The sequence below is a fragment of the Caretta caretta genome, chromosome 7 (assembly GCF_965140235.1).
Source record: "Caretta caretta isolate rCarCar2 chromosome 7, rCarCar1.hap1, whole genome shotgun sequence".
Classification (NCBI taxonomy): domain Eukaryota; kingdom Metazoa; phylum Chordata; order Testudines; family Cheloniidae; genus Caretta; species Caretta caretta.
Window position 1 is genome coordinate 37989039 of NC_134212.1, and position 19901 is coordinate 38008939.

A 19901-nucleotide genomic window follows, 5' to 3' on the forward strand; every position below is an offset into this window, starting at 1 on the left:
TTTTTGTTGGATTATTCATTCCCATAACATGAACAGTCATGACATTAATAAACTCACCCATGAGTAAAGATCTGGCCTAGATTCTGAAGACTCGCACACAAACTTATTCCTTCTCCTGGTCCACTTACATATCACCTCTGCACTTGGCTCACTAAGTTTAAGGCATACTTAGTGATATACAAATAAAAACAAGGGATTCTTGTCAACTCCCTATTTTACCATATGCCTTCCTGTTAGTTGCTCTTTTTGCAACATCCCTCTCTTTTGGCCCCTCAGTGTGACTTATATCAACTAGACTCCCTCAGTGGACCAATGTCACAGATGGCACTAAGGGTGTATGTTGATTCCTGGATCTGACTCTAAGGGAGTGTGAATTCAATGCTGAGAGTACTAAAAGAAGGTGCAAGTTATTTCAGCTTCCCTTAGATTCAATCAAACTAGCCTCTGAATTTGGTCCTCAGTGTATTCTTACCTAACATGTTGGGGACAACACACAACAAAATGAATGAGTGATGAACAAAACTTCCATGTTCCCAAGGAGAAACACTGACATCTGAAAGACAAACTAACACAGTGGGAGATTATATTGTGGGTTTATGATTTGAAGAACAAATCCAAACCCTGCTTGATGTTCATAAAAGTCACTTTATTTCTATTTTACATAGCACTTTGAGCTGAATATGCTGCTTGATGGTGGTGCATAATGTGAAATATGTCTCAGCCCCAGTTGCATAGCATAGACTGCTCTTAGACTAAGTTAATTAAAAAGGCTTCTTGTTCCTAAAAATGTAAACAGCCGATGGTTTCCTGATGTCACTTACATTTGGAGATGGCAGTGTAAAAGAGTCTTAAAGTGGGTCCAGATGTAATCAGGCCAAGTAGGTAAAACTCTAGTCTTTTGAGTTCTCATGAAGAATTCCAATAACCTGAGATTCAATCATTGTTTTTGTTGCTAACTTTTGAGTTTCACTTATAGAACCAGATGTAGTATCTTGGATTTCCTCTAGACATGTTTGAGGAAGAAGACATTTATTTTTAAGTTGAACATTTAACTGCACTGTTAACCCAACTTCAATGAAGTTGTAAACATATTGGACAAGCAATTTTGTTTAAGAAATAACAGTGAAAAAATTAATTGTGAAAATACTGCCAACGATTTCATGATATAGACATTTTTAATATTAAAAGTAAATTGTAAATGTGTCTTTATAAACAATATGCATAAAATACATCTACTATACTAAAGCTTTCTCTCTTTTTTAAATGGTATTTCACAGTAATTTCTTCGGTATGTAATGTTTTCCCTCAAAGAAATAGTGCAATTTGAAGAACGTACATTATGTCAGCAGATTAGAATTTTTGTGGTCATTAATATAAGTCTTTGTAGATTTCTTGTAGGAGTGGATGAAGACTCATATCTGTCTCAGTTTTCCTTATTATTTGCAACAGCTGCACATGTTCTGTTACAATCTGTCTGAGGTCCGTCATTTTCTGAAGCAACTTTGCAAACAGCTGTGATGATTCTGGGTGATTCAACTTTAGTTGGAGCTCCAAAGCTTGCAGCAAATTGTCTTGTATATCTTCAATGGGTTTCACATTCAACAAACCAGGACGATCTAGGAAAAATAAGTGTGGGGGAAGGAACTAGTGAATAAAATAGTAACTTTGGTTTGGAGAAGAACACCTCAGTCATTTGCTTTCTCAAAGGTTTCTCCAACACACTATCTAAAAGGGGCACTTTTTGAATGCTGTTTGATGATTTCCTATGTTTTTTTTAACAGACTCAGCCTTTTATTAGAGCATTCACAAGGAAAAATAGTCTTAGAAAGGGTACAAGCATTGGTTAGTTACAGATATAAAGGTATGTATGTTGTACACTGCAATGCATAGTCTACTCCAGATTCCCTTGTTGAAGGAACAGTAAGTAAATAAGATACACTTGAAGGACATCAAAGCCTTCACTAGGTAATTCATCAATGGATATCAACATACAGATAACTGGATCTACTAGTGCTTGATACCTCTTTAAAATCTGCAAATGATTCTTCCTATGATGAGGGTAATATAAAAACTTGGATGGGTGCTGAAAAAGCAAACTAATCAAGCCACAAATGTGACTTCACTGGGAGACATGACTGAGGGCCACAGATTTTGGGCCACAGTGTCTTCATAATTCTAACTTGCTGGACTTAAAGATTTTGTGCTTACTTCTCCCCCAAGTCCATACTCCACTTGGTTTTCAAAGAGCTGTTTATGGTTCCCTGGTTCTGCCCCAGCATCAGTTAGAGGGGATCTCAGGAACCTTATGCCAATGGAGGATTGTTGCATCAGTGACACTGCTTCCTTAGAGATGGTGGGGGGGCTGGTGCTGGAGCTGCCTGTATCATGATAGCAGAGAGTTCTCCTCGATGAGGGGAATTCTGTTTTAGATATTTACAACCAGAATTTGAACCCTTTCAGCATATGAGCTATGCAAAGGAACCACAAGAAACTGGAGAATCTGGCCCTTCTTTTTGTTTCAGGCTTTTAATACTGAGACCAATTTTCCATTTTCCCTTCCAATATGCTGTGTCCATCTGGGCTGAAATACTTGAATACATGATTTTTTATTTAGTAATAGCATTCCATTGCGGTGCAATGCTGCTTTCAGACTCACTGTTATCTTGTTCTTTAAAAATAGCTTTGCTTAGATCTCTTATTTCACGTAAAACCATTTGGCAGATTAAATCTTTAATAGAAACATTTGTTCTGCTAATGCCTCCCTCCTCCAGCTCCTTTTATTAGGTGGCGGCCATTATTATTTAACATGACTCATGGCCTTCATGTAATAAAAAATTTGATTCTATGGCCACAGAAGTTAAGGTCATGGCCGAACACTATTGTAATTGCACTAGATTGTCACATTTGATAATGATTGTCAATGACTTGTTACTGCTTAGGTTGCTAATATGTAACCAACTAAACCCACTTTACATGGGGTATGGCCTACATGTGCCCATGACAAAGCAGAAGTTAATAATTTTACTGCTTAGCCAACAGATTAGTCTCACAAATCGATCAATAAAAAGCAGTGCATACATCTGGGCATAATGGAGGTATTTTCTTCTATATGGAGACCTGTCCAGTGTGGAAAGGAGAAGGGGTGTTCTAAATACATTACTGATTAGGCACTCTGTAGGATGTGTGTCATAATGGATAAAGCACTAGACTGGGACCCAGGAGACCTTGATTCTATTCCCAGCTTGGCCCCTGGCCTATAGGGTAATCTAGGGCAAGTTATGTCACTGCTCTGTGTCAATTTCCCCATCTGTAAAATGGGGATAATGATGCTTACCTCCTTTATAAAACACTACTGATGAAAAGCACTAGGTGGTATTATTGCCCGGCAGAAGTTGGGGTTGATAGATGAAGTACCTGTTCTCCAGTCACCAGATTAACTCGGCACTAGCTTTACAGGAATCTCACTTCATTTTCACTTTGCTTTTACAATGTTGCCATATTTTAGGCCTTCTCTAGACTGAGGTTTTTAGCCACCAGTGAAACTAGAACTGATGTAGCTTCCCCCAGTGCAAACCCTTACAGGAGATGCATCACACTGCTATGAAACTCCACTTGTACTGGTGCAATCTGAACCAGGATAAGAAGCATAGCATATATCAGGGGTCGGCAACCTATGGCACACGTGCCAAAGACGGCACGCGAGCCAATTTTTAATGGCGTGCTGCTGTCTGTCATGGACAGCAGCGTGCAATTAAAAATCCTGCCCAGCCTGGCCCACTCTTCTCCGCCCACCGCTCTCTCCTTCCCCCTCTCCCGGCCTCTTCCCCCAGCGTGCAGGGTTCCTGCCCCTCCTCCTCTCCCTCCCTGCGGCCGATCAGCTGATGGCTCTTGCTACGGAGTGGGAGAGGGAAAAGCGGAGCCGCAGGACACTCTCTGCTCCGGGGACCTTGGGGAAGGGGGTGGAATCGGCATATCCCCTCCAGCCTCCTGCCATTAGCCACTCAGGGCAGGGGGCTGGGAGCACCCCCACGACCCCAGCCCACACCCCCAGCCCTCTGCCCTGACCTCTGCACCCCACCAACAACCCCAGCCCTGACTCCGGCACCCCCCACACATATCCAGCCACCCCCTGACGTCTGCACCCTCCTCACACACCCCCAGCCCTGACTCCTGCACCCCCAACACATACGCAGCCTCCCCACACCCCATGCCCTGACTCTTGCACCCCTCCACATCCCCACCACCACCCTGAGCACCAAACGGGAACTCCTGCACACACACACCCACATTCCCACCTGCACTCTCACACCAAATGGCAGCTGCCCAGGTAAGCGCTCCACACCCAAACCTCCTGCCCCAACCCTGAGCCCCCTCCCTCATTCTAGCTCCTGGCCAGACCCTGCACCCCAATCTCCAGCCTGCTCCTTCACCCCCAACTCTGTTCTCAGTGCACTCTCACCCTCATCTCAGTGCAGAGAGAGGAAGAGAATGGGCCAGAACCAGGGAGAAAGTAGGTACCTACTCTGTGTGGACAGGGCCGGGACCCCAGACCGGCAGCGGGCTGAGTGGGGCCGGCAGCCGGGACCCTGGCTGGCAGGAGCCAGCGGACAGAACCCCAGACCGGCAGCGGGTTGAGCCGCTCAGCCCACTGTTGGTTTGGGGTCCCAGCCGCCAGCCCCGCTTAGCCCGCTGCCAGTCTGGGGTTCTGGCTGCCAGCCTCTTACCAGCCGGGGTCCCAGCTGCAGGCCCCACTCAGTCTGCTGCCGGCCTAGGTGAACAGAACCCCAGGCCGGCAGCGGGCTGAGCGGGCCAGCGGCGTAAGATGAGCATTTTAATTTAATTTTAAATGAAGCTTCTTAAACATTTTGAAAACCTTGTTTACATACGACAATAGTTTAGTTATATAATATATAGACTTATAGAGAGAGACCTTCTAAAAAATGTTAAAATGTAGTATTGGCACACGAAAACTTAAATCAAAGTGAATAAATGAAAACTTGGCACACCACTTCTAAAAGGTTGCCGACCCCTGGCATATACTGTGGTTTACACAGATGTAATGTGTCTACATTAGGGGTTTGCACCAGGGCAACTACAGCTACACCAATGTTAGAAATGCCAAGTGCAGACAAGCCAAGAAACTATAGGCCCCGGGAAGCAGAAAATAGTTGGAGTGCACCCTACTCTGGCTGCATTTCCTCTCTGCCTCTGGCCTGTCACCTGGGAGCAGGGTCAGTGTATAGGTCTTAAACCAGCTCTATGCCAGATGGGGAGATTCCCTTTACAGTGCATATAGCCAAGGGGTCATCTTTGCCCCTTTTATTTTACTAGGGTGACCTAAAAGGACCTTAGTCCACTGGAGAATCAGGCCTGGACATTATAAAGGGCTAGATTAGTAGTCCTATGGTTACTACTCTGCAGAACAACCTCGGATTTAGTTACCAAAACTAGTGGCTTGTTATTTTGGTGGATATGGATATGGAAAGGAGAAAGCAATTTTCATCATAATGCAACGATCTCTCCTATATAAGAGCAGTGTTTAATGTGTCATCCCAGTTCTTCTCAAACAGAATCTGAGTATGATGCAGCTGCAGATCAAAATCTGAGCTTTGAAATTCAGGGGCACTTGGATTTGGGGTTTTGTCTCAAGCTCATTTCTAGCATTTACAAGTATATATTTAACACAGCAATTACAAAATCATAAAGAGAGGAAATCATTACTTAAACTGAAGCAAAAATATGTATTATGTAGAGGAAAGTGAAGATTTATCGGCATGGATGTTCTAGAAACTAGCTATTCCTCTTCACTCAGTGTACTACTCACAATAGTAATCTTTTCCCAGAAATCATTATCCCAAATGTTTTAGTACATTTTTAAAGACTGTCTTCCTTTGTTGCAAAACTATAAATCCTGATTTAATTATTAACCTGTGCTTGGCTGGCAGAGGTCACTTACATAAACATATTTTATAAACAAATACCAGTTTACTGGCAATATTAGACTTTTATAACCAAAAATATCTTGTAGTGTAAATATCTGCAAACAGAAAATGAACAATACCTTCTTATTGATTTCCTAGAGGACTTTAGAAATATCATCAAGACTTATTTTTAAAACTACCTACCAGACTTTGGATAAATTGTTAAGACTTATTTTCAGACTACCTGGGTACATTAAAGTCAGCACTATATACATTTGCTCATATCAATCCTTCATAAACCTCCCAACTGGATATTTCTAAGCTGTTAATAATTTTGTCTTTTGGGATGCTATAGCTTTAAATTTCACTGCCTTGCTGAAGAGGAACACTGAACCAGCTGGATATGACTCAGTGCACAGCGAAATACAAGTCAAACAAGCATGAAGACCATAGCTTCTATTTCCCTTGGGATTAGCCTCCATTTTCCCCATCTCTCTTAATGCTGGGAATTATCAAGGTGTGAGATTTTCAGATGTAAAACCCAAATCTAGGCAAATCTCATGATCCCCAAATCTGACTTGCAGGACCTCTGAAGCAAACCCAGAATGTCAGCATCTAGGCTGGGATTTACTAAGGGGCCTAAGTGAATTCAGCATTCAAATTCCACTGAAGTTCAGTGGGAGTTAAGTGCCTGATTTCCTTAGGCTCCTTTATAAAACCTTTATAAAGCATGGCTTTATAATGAAGCACTGGAACTAGGATCAGTGAAACTGGAGATGACAAAGGCCTATCGGATCATAAAATGTTATTTTTCAATAAGCCAGATCCCGAGAAAGGAAAAGTCCTATTGAAGGCAGTACAGATTTTGCCTGAGTAAGGACTTCAGGATATGAGCCATTATTTTGTGTGCTATGCTCTTCTACAAACAGAGGATGACACGATCTCTGTCTCAAGAAGCTTATTTAGATCAGACACAAGACAATACTGTTCAAACCTATGAGACACGAGGGTTGAAGCTGCAAGCTTTACCTGTACAGCTTGAAGTTAACCACACTCACTGTGGTAGAAGAAGATGTGTTTTTTGTGCAGGGATTAGTATGGGAAGGGAGGTGATTCAGGGCACAAAGAGAGGGAGCTCCAGGCAGAGGTGGCACTACAGAAGAAGATATAAGAGTGGGAAATACATATGGAGTCTTTAGTTGGGAGCCTTGGGAAGAGCATAGATCAGTGGTTCTGAACCAGAAGTATGAGTACCCCAGGGGTACACAGAGGTCTTCCAGGGGCACATCAACTCATCTAAGTATTTGCCTAGTTTTACAACAGGCTACATAAAAACCAGGAATGTCAGTACAAACTAAGGCCATGCCTACACGTACATGCTTACAGCAGCACTGCTGTACCGATACAGCAGTGCTGCTGTAAGAGTACTTGTGTAGCTGCGTTATGCCTATGGGAGTGAACTCTCCCGTTGACCTACTAAAACCCGCTCAAAGAGTGGTGGTAGCTGTGTCAGTTGGAGAGCGTCTCCAGCCGACATAGTGCTGTGCACACTGGCGCGTATGCCACTCAGGCACAGATAGTTAGAGGGGGGTAGATAGAAATAAGAAGCAAAGATATGGGCAGGGACAACATTGACATGGCAAGTGAGATGAAGCCAGCATATAGATTTGAAGAGAGGATAGACTAAGCAGTGGGAGAGGTGGATCAGTCCTAGCCACAGCATTTTCACAGACCATAGTAGAAAGAAAGGAGGTGAAAGGGGGGCAAGGATGAATAGGTGGCAATCGTTAAGGTGAGAGAAGATCAGGATGAGAGAGTGGTGACAGGATATTATCTTTAAGCTTATGTGAGTGGGAGGATGGTGTAACTGTCAATGTTACTGGAGAACAGAGCACATTGAGTCCATTCCCTGCAAGCACAGAGTGCAGTGCTATGGAAGAGTTATTAAAGGGCTATCATCCTGGTAACCATCAGTGTTTCCTCTAATTTTTCACACCCATGTGCGGAATTAATTTTGTTATGTGCACCGATATGGAGATCACATCACCTCCATATTGGTGCACATAACAAAATTCATATGGTGGGGTGGGGCTGAGGGGTTCAGAGAGTGGAGGGGGCTCAGGACTGGGGAAAAAGGTTGGGGAGTGGGGGTGTGTGTGAAGCCTCTGGCTGGGGGTGCAGGATGTAGGGTGGGGCCAGAGATGGGGGCTCAGGGTTGGGGTGTGGACGGTGAGGGCTCTGGCTGGTGGTTTGGGCTCTGGGGTGGTGCTGGGGATGACGGGTTCAGGGCTGGGGCAGAGGTTTGGGGTGTGGGGGTGGGCTCTGGCTGGGGGTGCGGGCTCTGGGGTGGGGCTGGGGATGAGGGGTTTAGGGTGCAGTGTGGCTTCCTGGGGCTACAGTGGGGAGAGAGGACTCCCCTTCAGCTCTCTTTCCCCGCAGCAGCACCTGGGCTGGGGGGACAGGTGTCTGTCCCCCGGCCACGGCAGGTCTAGCTTCGGGCTGGAGGAGGGCCACCTGTTCCCCGGCCGGGACTGTGCTGGGTCGGGGCGGGGCACCTGTCCCCTGGCTGTGGCAGGTCTGAGGCTGGACTGGGGCTGGGGGAGGAGCGTCTGTCCCCTGGCCGCAGCAGGTCAGGGGCTGGGCTGGGCTGGGTTCGGGGTGCCTGTCCACTGGCTGCGGCAGGTCTGGGGCTGGGCTGTGTCGGGCCTGGGGAGGGGTGCCTGTCCCCCAGCCGCGGCAGGTACGGCACTGGGCTGGGTCGGGGCCAGGGAGGGGTGCCGCAGCAGGTCCAGGGTTCTGGGAGAGGCATCTCTCCCTGACGCAGCCCTGAGCACCTGCACAACACTTAATAGGCAGCTGCCTGACTGTGCAGCTTAGAGGGAACTTAGGTAACCATCATAATTTTTAAGACTATTTCTTCATCTATGTTACAAAGGTCATTTCAGTTTATTAAAACTGAAAGTATTTTAAAAGTCTAATTTACTTTTCACCACTTGTACTCATTGCTAACTATCTGTCTTTTGCCTGGCTTGGACAATGGAAGCAAACTAGACTATTTCACTTTTTGTTTATTATTGGTTAGTTTTGCTTTCTGGTTCTCATTCATTAGTACAAGTCTATGTAATTTGGTTTGGAAACACTGCAGGACAATGTTTAAATCCAAATAAACTGTCTTCAATTATTGAAAAAAAAGTTAATTAAAATTGTTCTGAGATTTATAGAGTACTTTTTTTCAAAACAACCCCCAAATTTTGGGTCTAAATTACCTGTCTGTATCTGTCTAAAGTGATACTTCACTTTTTCTTAGACAAAAAATAGATTTTACATATTTGGAAGCCTCTTTCAGGCTTGAATGTCCTTAAAATTAACTATATTTTTTGTTATTTCTCACTTACAAAACGTCCATCTGCATGTCTTTATGTTTTATGCTAGCATGCAAAATTACATTACATTTTATGTCTGTAACAACCATCATTAGTCAAGGTCATTTGGAGTTTAAATAGACATTCTGAAATCATAATATGATAAAATACATAAAGAGACATAATGGCTGATTAAACACTTTTTTTCTAGTGCTATTTCTGCTGCAGAGGCAGATATGACTCAGCAGTTTGGGTTTTACTCACCAGTCTGTAACATGCAGTGCACTCGTCAAGTTTTTGGTTCAAAGCCCACAGTAGTTATCTGCAGTTGCTGGTCTGATTAGGAAGTATTTCCTTGTTCTGACATGATTACTACAAGGGTAATTTTTATAACGGTCAATGCTAAAATCCTTGGTAGTATTCAGTGATGAAACCTCAAATTTTTCATATTGTGGTCAAATGATTTAATATAACAGTTAACAAAGAACAGCTATTCAGGGCTCATGAACTGCTCCAAAACATACAGTAGGAGACCAAATAAGTCAGAAGCAGAGATAGGCCAGAACCAAAATCCTGGGTCCGAATGCACTCAGACTGACAGAGTCTGGATCTGGATCCAAACTTTGTAGCTAGACCATTTTACAACTGGACAGACCAAATTCCCATATCCAAACATTCTTCCAAATTTGTGGGCTATTAAGTGGTGGAGTTGGGATCTGGAACCAGACTTACTGCTTGGACGAAGGTTGTCAATTTTGGTTGGACATATTCCTGTAAGTTTCATCACATGACATAATCTTTAATTAAAGATTAATTTTTAATTTCTGGAAACTGCAGGACAATTCTGGAGGGTTGGCAACCCTAGCTTGGCACCATCTATAGTCAGAGGAATGACTATGCAAAAATGACCTGGTAGATTCCCTATTTATTCTGTCTCAGAGACTTCCTGAACAAATTTGCTAAATTTATAGCACGAGTGAATTAAGACTAAAGATGGCTTACATTCTCCAAAACTTCTAGCATCCCCTTCTCCTGAGACAAGTACAGGGGTGAAAGTAAAATTTCTCTTACCAGTATGGTGGGGGAGGGCAGCTTCCTCCACCAGGAAGAGGCAGGGTCTCGGGTGGAAGGGGTGGGGCTAGGGGGGGTCAGCCTCCCCCAGCCAGCCCTCCCGCCCGTGCTGCCCGGGGCTCCAGCAGTGATTTAAATCGCCAGCCCTGGGGTAGCTGCTCCTTTTGCTCCCCCCACCGTCGGCGGCCCTGCCAGTAAGGACCAGGAAGGGCCGCCAATGCGGGGCACAAAAGGAGCGGCTATGTTAAAGCGCTGCCACGACAGTGCTTTAAGCGCAGTACTTTAAAGTCAGCAGTACGGGCTGGTACAGACAGCCACTTTTTACTGGTATGCTGTACTGGGCCGTACCACCTTACTTTCACCCCTGGACATGTCTTTCCCCCAACCCTGACAGACTCCTTGTTCTTTCCTACCTAAGCAGAATACTTCATCCCAGTTTACCCCACAGAGACAGGTTCTTGGTGTATGTTCTCTCCCCAGAGTCAGTCAGGGCTTCTGCTCAGACTCACTACAGTGTAGGAATCCACTCTGAACCAAGGAATCTAGATCACAAGGATCCTGCTTTTAATACACCTCTGTTTACAAGACAAAAGGACAATTTTTCTCTAATATTAAGCCCTACAAACTCAGTGTAGCATCTGATAGTGAAGCTAACTTCTTTTTGGCTGTGCATTATCACCAGTGATGCAGAAGCTGTCATTTTACTGATGATGCATGAGTCTGTATAGACTCCAGATGTACATGCTCTAAACTGCTAATGAGTAAAAGCTTGGTTTGATCAGTAAACTAAGAAAAATCAAATTGAAGACACATATGCTAAGATACGTGCTTTTAAAAAAAGCCATTGTATTTAATATAATACTTTGTAAGCATGGTAAACTCCCCAACATTAATCCTAAAACCACAGGAAAAGCTCTAAAAGATTATTTTTCTCTACAAATTCTAAAGCAAAGTAAATGTGAAAACTTAGTTAAGCATGCATTTTAGTGCTCAATGTGCTATATTGTTGCGGGGGGTGGGGGATGGCTGGGAGAGGGCAAGGTAGGGTGTTGGGTCAATCAGACCCTGATTCAGCAAAACATTTAACCATGTACTTAATCTTCTTAGCAGATGAGCAATATGCCGCAGGTGGCATGTGACCAGGATTCATCACTGAATTTGGTCTGCCAGTTGGATCATGAGCTTCCCTGTCCCGCGTATTGACGTGGAGTGCGATGTGAACACTGATCCATGCCCCCTGTGTACTTAATATTATGGATGGACTCAAGTATGTACTTTAGTGTTTTCCTGAATCAGAGCCTCAGTGTATCAATGTTTTAATTCACCTTCTCTTAATACTTTTCACAGTTGGGATGCAACGTAGTAGAATCAGAAACTTAGTATGCTCTAGTCCTTCATATGTAAAAGTATTTCTATCGTGCTTTCAAATTAATCCAGAAATGGGCATGAAACAGACCACTTTTGAAGTCTAATATTTCCCTTTCAGTCTGCTTGCATTACTTTGATACCTCCTATTAAACACTGAGATTTCTTTCCATTTTGATGCAAAAATATTAGTTTTCAAGCATCATTTCCCCATCATAAATGTTTATATGTGGGACTTTTCTCTTTTGATATGAAGCCAAGCAAGCGGCCTTCCAACTTGAAAGATAATGACTGCCTGTGAAATGAGTAGGGCTCTACCAAATTCACGGCCATGAAAAGTGCATCACAGACAGTGAAATCTGGTCTCCCACCGTCTTGTGTGTGCTTTTACTCTATACTATACAGATTTCACAGGGAAGACCAGGGTTTCTCAAAGTGGGGGTCCTGACCCAAAAGAGGTTTGTGGGGGGGTTGCAAGGTTATTTTAGGGGGCCGTGGTAGTTCCATCCTTACTTCTCCGTTGCCTTCAGAGCTGGGTGGCCAGAGAGTGGCAGCTAGCTCTGAAGGTGGCACTTCGCCAGCAACAGCACAGAAGTAATGGCGAAAATACCATACCGTTCCACCCTTACTTCTGCGCTGCTGCCTTCAGAGCTGGGCGGCCAGAGAATGGCGGCTGCTGACTGAGGGCCCAGCTCTGCAGGCAGCTGCATAGAAGCAAGGATAGCAATACCATATCTTGCCATCCTTACTTCTGTGCTGCTGCTGGCAGCGGCTCTGGCTTCAGAGCTGGGCTCTGGGTCAGCAGCCACCGCTCTCCAGTTGCCCAGCTCTGAAGGTAGCATCCCCGCCAGCAGCAGCACAGAAGTAAGGGTAGCAGTACCGCAACACCCCCCTACAATTACCTGGTGGCCCCCCCCCAACTCTTTTTTGGGTCAGGACCCCTTACAATTATAACACTATGACATTTCAGATTTAAATAGCTGAAATCATGACATTTACGATTTTAAAAATCTTATGACCATGAAATGTACCAAAATGGACCGTGAATTTGGTAGGGCCCTAGAAATGAGCATATAGTTGCAATCCTCTTCCCAGAGAAAAGGTGTCTTAAATCCACCCTTGTTGACAGCCAGTTTAAGGACTTAATGGGTATAAAGCCTGAACTATTCTCTCCCCCTAAAGGTAGCCCTTCTAGGTCAGTGTTGCAGCACATTGGCAGGACTGTAGGGGGAAGCCTGCATACACAGTGCCACAGCTGTTCTGCAGATCAAGGTCTCCAGGGGTATCAATACAGCACTATTCACAAGCTTATTTGCAGGATTTTTTTTTTTTAAAGAAAGAAAATACAGCATTAAGAAACAGTCCTTTTCTCTATGGAACTGCTGAAAATCTTAAATAGTCTACATGCTGCTCCCTCTCAGATCTCCTGTTTCAAGGGCTTCCTCTGAACACACTGTTCAGCTTCTTGGAATGTTTCTCATTTAGTATTACTGTTAAATAGTGAAACCATTTACCTATTGAAGCCAGGGTTGCTTGGATGTCACAGAACAGCAAATACATCTATCATCCTAGAGTTCTTGTTTTTAATGGCCTGCAAGAGGTTGGGGGCAACCTTCAGCATTGATTTCACTGGATCTGAGACCATTCACAGCAGCTGAGGATCTGCCTCTAGGAGTACGTGATGCAGGTGATGACAGGAAGGGAAAAAAACTTTTCTGAAACATTTTTCTAAATCTCATTTTACCAGAATGTGTTTCTCAAAATTACAGTAACTAAAAAAAATGCTCTGATGAAAATTTTACATTGCTAACGGGATAAAAAATGTCTCTTTTAAGAAATGGAGATTATTCTGTTGCCCATGAACAGCAACTCTGTCTCATCAGCATTTTTTTATGTAATTTATTTTTTTTTTGCCTGAATTAAATATTTTCAGTATTCTTTTTAAGCAAAATGTACAATGGCACATTAAGAACAGCTGTTTAGCATTATAATAATGAGCACAGTGCAACATTTGAAATGACTGAAACTGAATGAATCCCACTGTGCTTTGAATGGCTCAGCTAGAACTCAAGTAGGTGACTATGGAGGTGGGATTATTTTTAATTTGTTGCCATTATTGTTAATTTGTCGCTTCTCTCTGTCATTTTGATGTGGGCATTTTGCCGTGGGCATTTTGCCTTGTAAAATAGACCATAAATCCTACTGTTTCAGTCTCAAGAAATGTATAAGTTTTAGAAAAAAGAAAAGGAGTACTTGTGGCACCTTAGAGACTAACCAATTTATTTGAGCATGAGCTTTCGTGAGCTACAGTAGCTCACGAAAGCTCATGCTCAAATAAATTGGTTAGTCTCTAAGGTGCCACAAGTACTCCTTTTCTTTTTGCGAATACAGACTAACACGGCTGTTCCTCTGAAACCTGTCATAAGTTTTAGAGAAACTGTGATAAATTCCAAATGATTTCATTTCACAAACAGAAATTTTTCCTGTGTAATGTTTCAGCTGGAAATATCTCCAGCTCTCCTTTTCTTTCTTTTTCTCTTTAAACAGTGTAAGAGGTACCACTTAAGGAGACAGTGGAGCCAACATTATTTCCCTAGGCTATTACAGAATCACTTACCCAAAAGCAAAGCATTTGGCTGGAGTGTTTTTGTAAGTTTCTGAGAGCAGTCACTAGGTTTTTTCTCCCTTTCTGTGGTATTGCAACATATACCCAAAAGACTTTTTGAGATGGCTTTAACATTACAGTATTCTTTGAGTCAGTGGTCTCTGAATAAAGGTGTAGTGGTTTTAGAACTCATATTTTCAGGTGACACTGGCCTGATTCTTCAATATTTTGGTAGGCTAACTTCCCACTGAAACATCAGCAAGAGCATCCAAAAAAGCAGGGTTTCACTTCCATATTTCGTCAGACCTGTCTGTATTAAATTACCTACTGCAAAGAAGGAATACTGTCCTTCATGTACTCCCACAGAACATATTAATATAAACCACAGCTGGAACGGATTATAAACATTAGTTTGTTATAGGTACAATTTGACTCTGTAGACTAGAGGACATCCCCAAGTAGGAAGCAAATTGTCATTGTCTTGGATAAGGGATGAGCTTTTTCAAAACATCGTCTTTCTTATTTTAAAACAGTCCTGAAAGCAGGTAGAAGGATATCACCTTCAGAAATCTGTTTTCATATCAGAAAACTATAGGCTTTTTATGTACAGTGGCTGGATGAGATTCTGAACTAATTAAAACTAATTAATTAAATTCAAAAAGTGGTTCATGAATCTCGGTTTTCAGATTATTCATGTAAGAAAAATTATTATTGGTTGATTAATCTGGTTCACAGAAGTTAACATTTCTTAGTGGGTTATTATCCTCCTGGGATCCAAAATGTAAGATTACTTACCTCATACTTGTTTCCTCTAATGCAAAACAAACACCACTGAAATTTAACAGACCCAGTTTTGCAGCTACAGATTATGAGTTCCCTTTTTTCATTTAGAAATGGGAGAGCTTTTAAGGGCCTGTTTCTCATCTGTTAACTTTTCTGTAATATCAAAAAACTCAGACTTTATTGGCTCACTTTCTGGAGTGTCTTTTTAAGATTGTATAATTCCATCCCCCCCCAGCCAACCAAAAATGTACTCCTATCATATCTGCTTTATTGAATTAATTCAAAGTCCTCAGGGATCCATTTGTTTGAAAGTCTTGCTCAAGCAAAGGTCTTCTGAGAAAAGTTGTACTTGTTTGAAGTGGATTTAGCTAGTCTAATAGAACATTTTGTGATATTTTCCCTGAATGAAACATAATGCCAGAAAGTAATTTTACATTAATTTAAACGTGATGTATGGTATATCATACATAACAACACACTCCAAACAAAATGTTTGATTTTTGTATGTTAGCATGTGGTGTTTATGTTTAAAGATAATTCAATAAAAAAGCACTCTGCTTTGCTGTGTTGAAGACCTGAATTCAGAAACGTGCACAGGTCTGCCATGACATCTGTGGTGCAGAACTGAGAATAAGTATACAGGCCAGCTGGGCCAAATTCTCATTTGGGTTACAGTTGTAACACTGACGTCAATGGCACCAGCATAGAAGAGCTGACCCTCGCCTACAGTGTAGACTTGATGTATCTGGTTTTCTATGGAAAGAGTGCTGCTTTGGACAGGTGCCTGAAAACTGATCCACAGAATACCAGAGATGTGACAGCGTTAGAAAAAGGCGGGCGATACCAATTGCTTCTTCTAAAGAAGAGTGAAAATTCACTGTCCTCTTTGGCATAAAGTTGAAGATATTGCATACACATTGATGCCTTAACTTCTGTACCCGTTCTGTCCACAAAGCATAGACACTGCTATTAGCCTAGCATCATAGAAAAGGTTGAACCGACCATGAGGGCATGTTTTTTTCCTAGTGTTAATAGGCTCTCACTTTCTTGAGTAACTCATTAATTTTTTTTTTCTTTTTAAGGTGAACAAAACCCTATGTGGGTCAATATCATTGACTGAATTCAAATAACCTTACATTCCTGAGAGTCAAATGCTGAGTACTTATTCATTTGAAATTCTTATTGAATCCAAGCTATTAATATAAAATTAAGAGGCTGCACAAGCTAATTGTAGGTGAAAAAGAATTCTTACTACAGTAGGGTGACTTTTAAATGGTTTTGCTGGTAAGATTCCCACCCTTGCTGTTTTAAGTAAGACCATTCTGATTTAATTTTTTTAAGATGAAAAATACTGCTGACTTAGCAGGCATGTCCAGCTCAATCAGTAACAACAGCACATTTGCATTGGCAGTTTGTGACTGAGACTGAAGGAAAGCAAGGAATATCAAGACAGTAGAGAGCTGATCAAAGGCTACATTTAAGCAATCTGGTCTTGATCTCTTAGTAGTGATCCCTTGTCTGTTTTCACAGGAGTTAAAAGCAGCAACCCTATTATATAAAATTGCATATTAAATAAGGCAGTGCTTACCTCCACTGAGTATAATGACAGCTATAAATATTGCCAGGTCACTATCATCTAGTTCCAGTGCATTGAACTTCACAGCAAACTCAAATTTGGGCTCCATAAAGTCACTAAAAGGTTTTCTCAGGCTCTTCAGAAACTCCCGCGTCATGAATCCTTGTCCATTGGATATGAGAACTCCATCTTTATTCATCAGTGAAGCCAGCAACGTATATATGATCTCGTGGACACCGTATTTCAGGAGAGTTACTTGATCATTCAGGTCAAGGTTCACAAAACCTGGAATGCTTTTGGCAAATTCTGTGATCTCCTGCACTGCCTCCACTGAGCGAAACTGACACCGCTGGAAGATGCGAATTGCCACCTCTTTGTTCTGCTCCTGCAGGGGTGTGACATGTTTGCAATTGATCTGATCTTCACCCATCATTAAGGAGTTCATGTCGTAAATAACGAATGGCTAAAAATAAAAGTAAAAATGGGATTGAGTTTCATGTATCCTTCCTACATACATTATCCTACTGAAAGACTATAAAGGCATAAACCATTGTTAAGAAACCCATGAAAGTTGGCATGGGATGTGTAAATACGCATCAATATACCTAGTAGTTTTGCTTTTGGGTTAAAATCCAGATAAATCCACTGAAGCAAACTTTCTTCCAGCATTAAAAACAGTTCGCAGAAAGGGCCAGTAATTCCCACAGATTTCCTACACTTGCTGGGAACCCACTTCCTGGAGTTTTGGGATTTGGAGAGGGTAATTTTTTAAATAATTCAAGGAAAGCAATTTCTTTTAAAATACAGAACTGATTTTCACTCCTAAAAAGCGTCTATTAATGTTTTTGTCCTCTCTTAGTTTCACAAGTGTTTTACTATAAGAATTCAAAGTTCAGAAAGTTAGTTAATAAAAGAATATTATCTCTTTAACGTGTATTTTAATAGTTTACATCCAATAACATATTACCCTTAAATGTTTAATTTGTAGTTATGTAGGTACAATACTTTTTCTATAGATAGACATAATATGTTCACATTTACATTACTTCATATGCTGTTATGCTCATTTTTAAATACAAGTCCTAGTACGTGTTACAAATAATTGCAACTATTTTACCTTGACTATCTTGTAAATGGCATCTTCTGTTACACTGATATATTAAAGGACTTCAGAGTTTTTTACACTCAAATAACTTGTTAATGAGAAAAAAAGTCCTTGATGCAAAAAATAGTATGCTGTAAACTAGAACAAAGCGAATTCAGGTCACAACAATGAGTCTGCCTGTTAAAAATACCCAACTAGAATAAGTCAATTTGAAAACAAATTAGCAAAACTAATACCAGCAAAATTCTTCTTCTATGATCTGGAAACAATCTATTTCAGAATAAACAGATGTGAGGCCCAATGACAAGATCTGTTAAAAGAAGTGAACAAGTGAATACTACGAATTTATCTTAGGAATGACTATCCTTGGGGCCAAATTATTTAAATATAGTGCATGCATCATTTACCCAGGATTGTATTAGTTTATTTGTGAAAAACAAAGCATGGACCCTCCCAAATATTTGGTAATATTTGTTTTTCCCCCCTGACAATTCACTTTCTCTTCCTTCCATTTTCCCACACATAAGTAATTATCTGTTATTCACCTCAACTGAAGTAAGAAACACAGGGAGGTATTTCTAACAATTTCTAACATGCTTTTTAGCCTTCATGTATTCAACCCATTGACTTCAATGAGCACTGGATCAGGCCATATGTTACTGACTCCCAAAAAAGTAATTTAAACATGCGCCAACAATTGGATCATGTTCTGCTCCTAAGAAACATACAATTTTAATTGTTTAATTGTGAAATTGGATGGAAAACCACAATGTTACATTTGAGAGGGGAGAAGGAGATGTTGATAAGGGAGAGCTACAATTTGTAAGATATCAGCTATCTTTAGTACCACTCTATTGTGTTGCAGCTGCAGAAATATTTCTTCAAACTGAGACCTACGTATTTATCTGTGAATGGTTGATCCACTTCTTATTAAAGCAAAATAAAATAATAAATAACCACAAGGTACTACGTATTTCTATTTGGCATTTACTTTTCTACCTCAATTCTACATATACCAAAGTTTCTGTTTAAGTCTTTGATTTGCCTTTTGGCAAATTCTCTGTGTGTATATAAAGTCTGCTGCAGTTTCCACGGTATAACATCTGATGAAGTGAGCTGTAGCTCACGAAAGCTCATGCTCAAATAAATTGGTTAGTCTCTAAGGTGCCACAAGTACTCCTTTTCTTTTGACACCAGTCATACAAAATTCATAGGTCAGAGATTCCAAGGCCAGAAGGAACTGTGATCACCCAGCCTGACCTCCTGTATAACACAAGCCTTAGAATTTCTCCAAAATAATTCCCCAAAAGAGCATATCTTTTAGAAAAAACATAGAATCTTGATTAGAAAATTACCATTGATTGAGAATTCAAAGGTTAATTACCCTCACTGTTAAAAATTTACAACTTATTTTCAGTCTGAATTTGTCGAGGTTCAACTTCGAGCTATTGGATCATGTTATACTTTTCTCTGCTAGATTGAACAGCCCATTATTAAAATATTTGTTCCCCATATAGATACTTATAGACGGTAATCAATTCACCCCTTAACCTTTTGTTTGTTAAGCTAAACAGATTGATCACAATAAGGCATGTTTTCTAATCCTTTAATCATTCCTGTGGCTCTTTTTTGAACCCTCTCCAATTTATCAACATCTTTCTTGAATTGAGGACACTAGAACTGGACACAGGATTCCAGCAAGGGTTGCATCAGTGCCAAATACAGAGGTAAAATAACTTCTCTACTCCTATGTGAGATTCCTCTGTTTATGCATCCAAGGATTACATTAGCCATTTTGGTCACAGTTTTACACTGGGAGCTCATGTTAAACTGATTATTCACTATGACCCGCATCCTTTAAGTATGGCCTACATTCTTTATTTCTGCATGTATGCATTTACATTTAACTATATTAAAATGCATATTGTCTGGTTGTGCCCTGCTTACCAAGCAATCCAGATCACTCTAAAATATACAAAAAAATACAAAAGTCTGGTGGCAAAAACTTTTAATACCTTTTAAAGTATTTTATTTGGAGTCAGACCTTTAGAAATCAGTCTTGGGAACTGTGCAGTCTCTCTGTGGAACGTATTTGCTATTGTCTTTTTTGATA

General features: G+C 41.3%; 1 protein-coding gene across 5 annotated transcripts in view; it reads right to left on the minus strand.

Annotated features, from left to right (window-relative positions):
- Positions 1-625: 625 nt before the first annotated feature.
- Positions 626-19901, minus strand: part of PPARG (peroxisome proliferator activated receptor gamma) — a 103170-nt gene continuing 83894 nt past the window's right edge. For 4 of the 5 annotated variants that reach the window (XM_048858628.2, XM_075130557.1, XM_048858626.2 and 1 more), the window contains 2 exons: positions 16696-17146; positions 626-1616 (listed from right to left, as the gene is read on the minus strand). In XM_048858628.2, coding sequence (XP_048714585.1) covers positions 1369-1616; positions 16696-17146 — 699 coding nt within the window. In that variant the 3' untranslated portion in view covers positions 626-1368. Of the gene's footprint in view, positions 1617-9528; positions 9656-16695; positions 17147-19901 lie in introns of those variants that run through there. The other variant, XM_075130558.1, reaches the window with a different exon arrangement.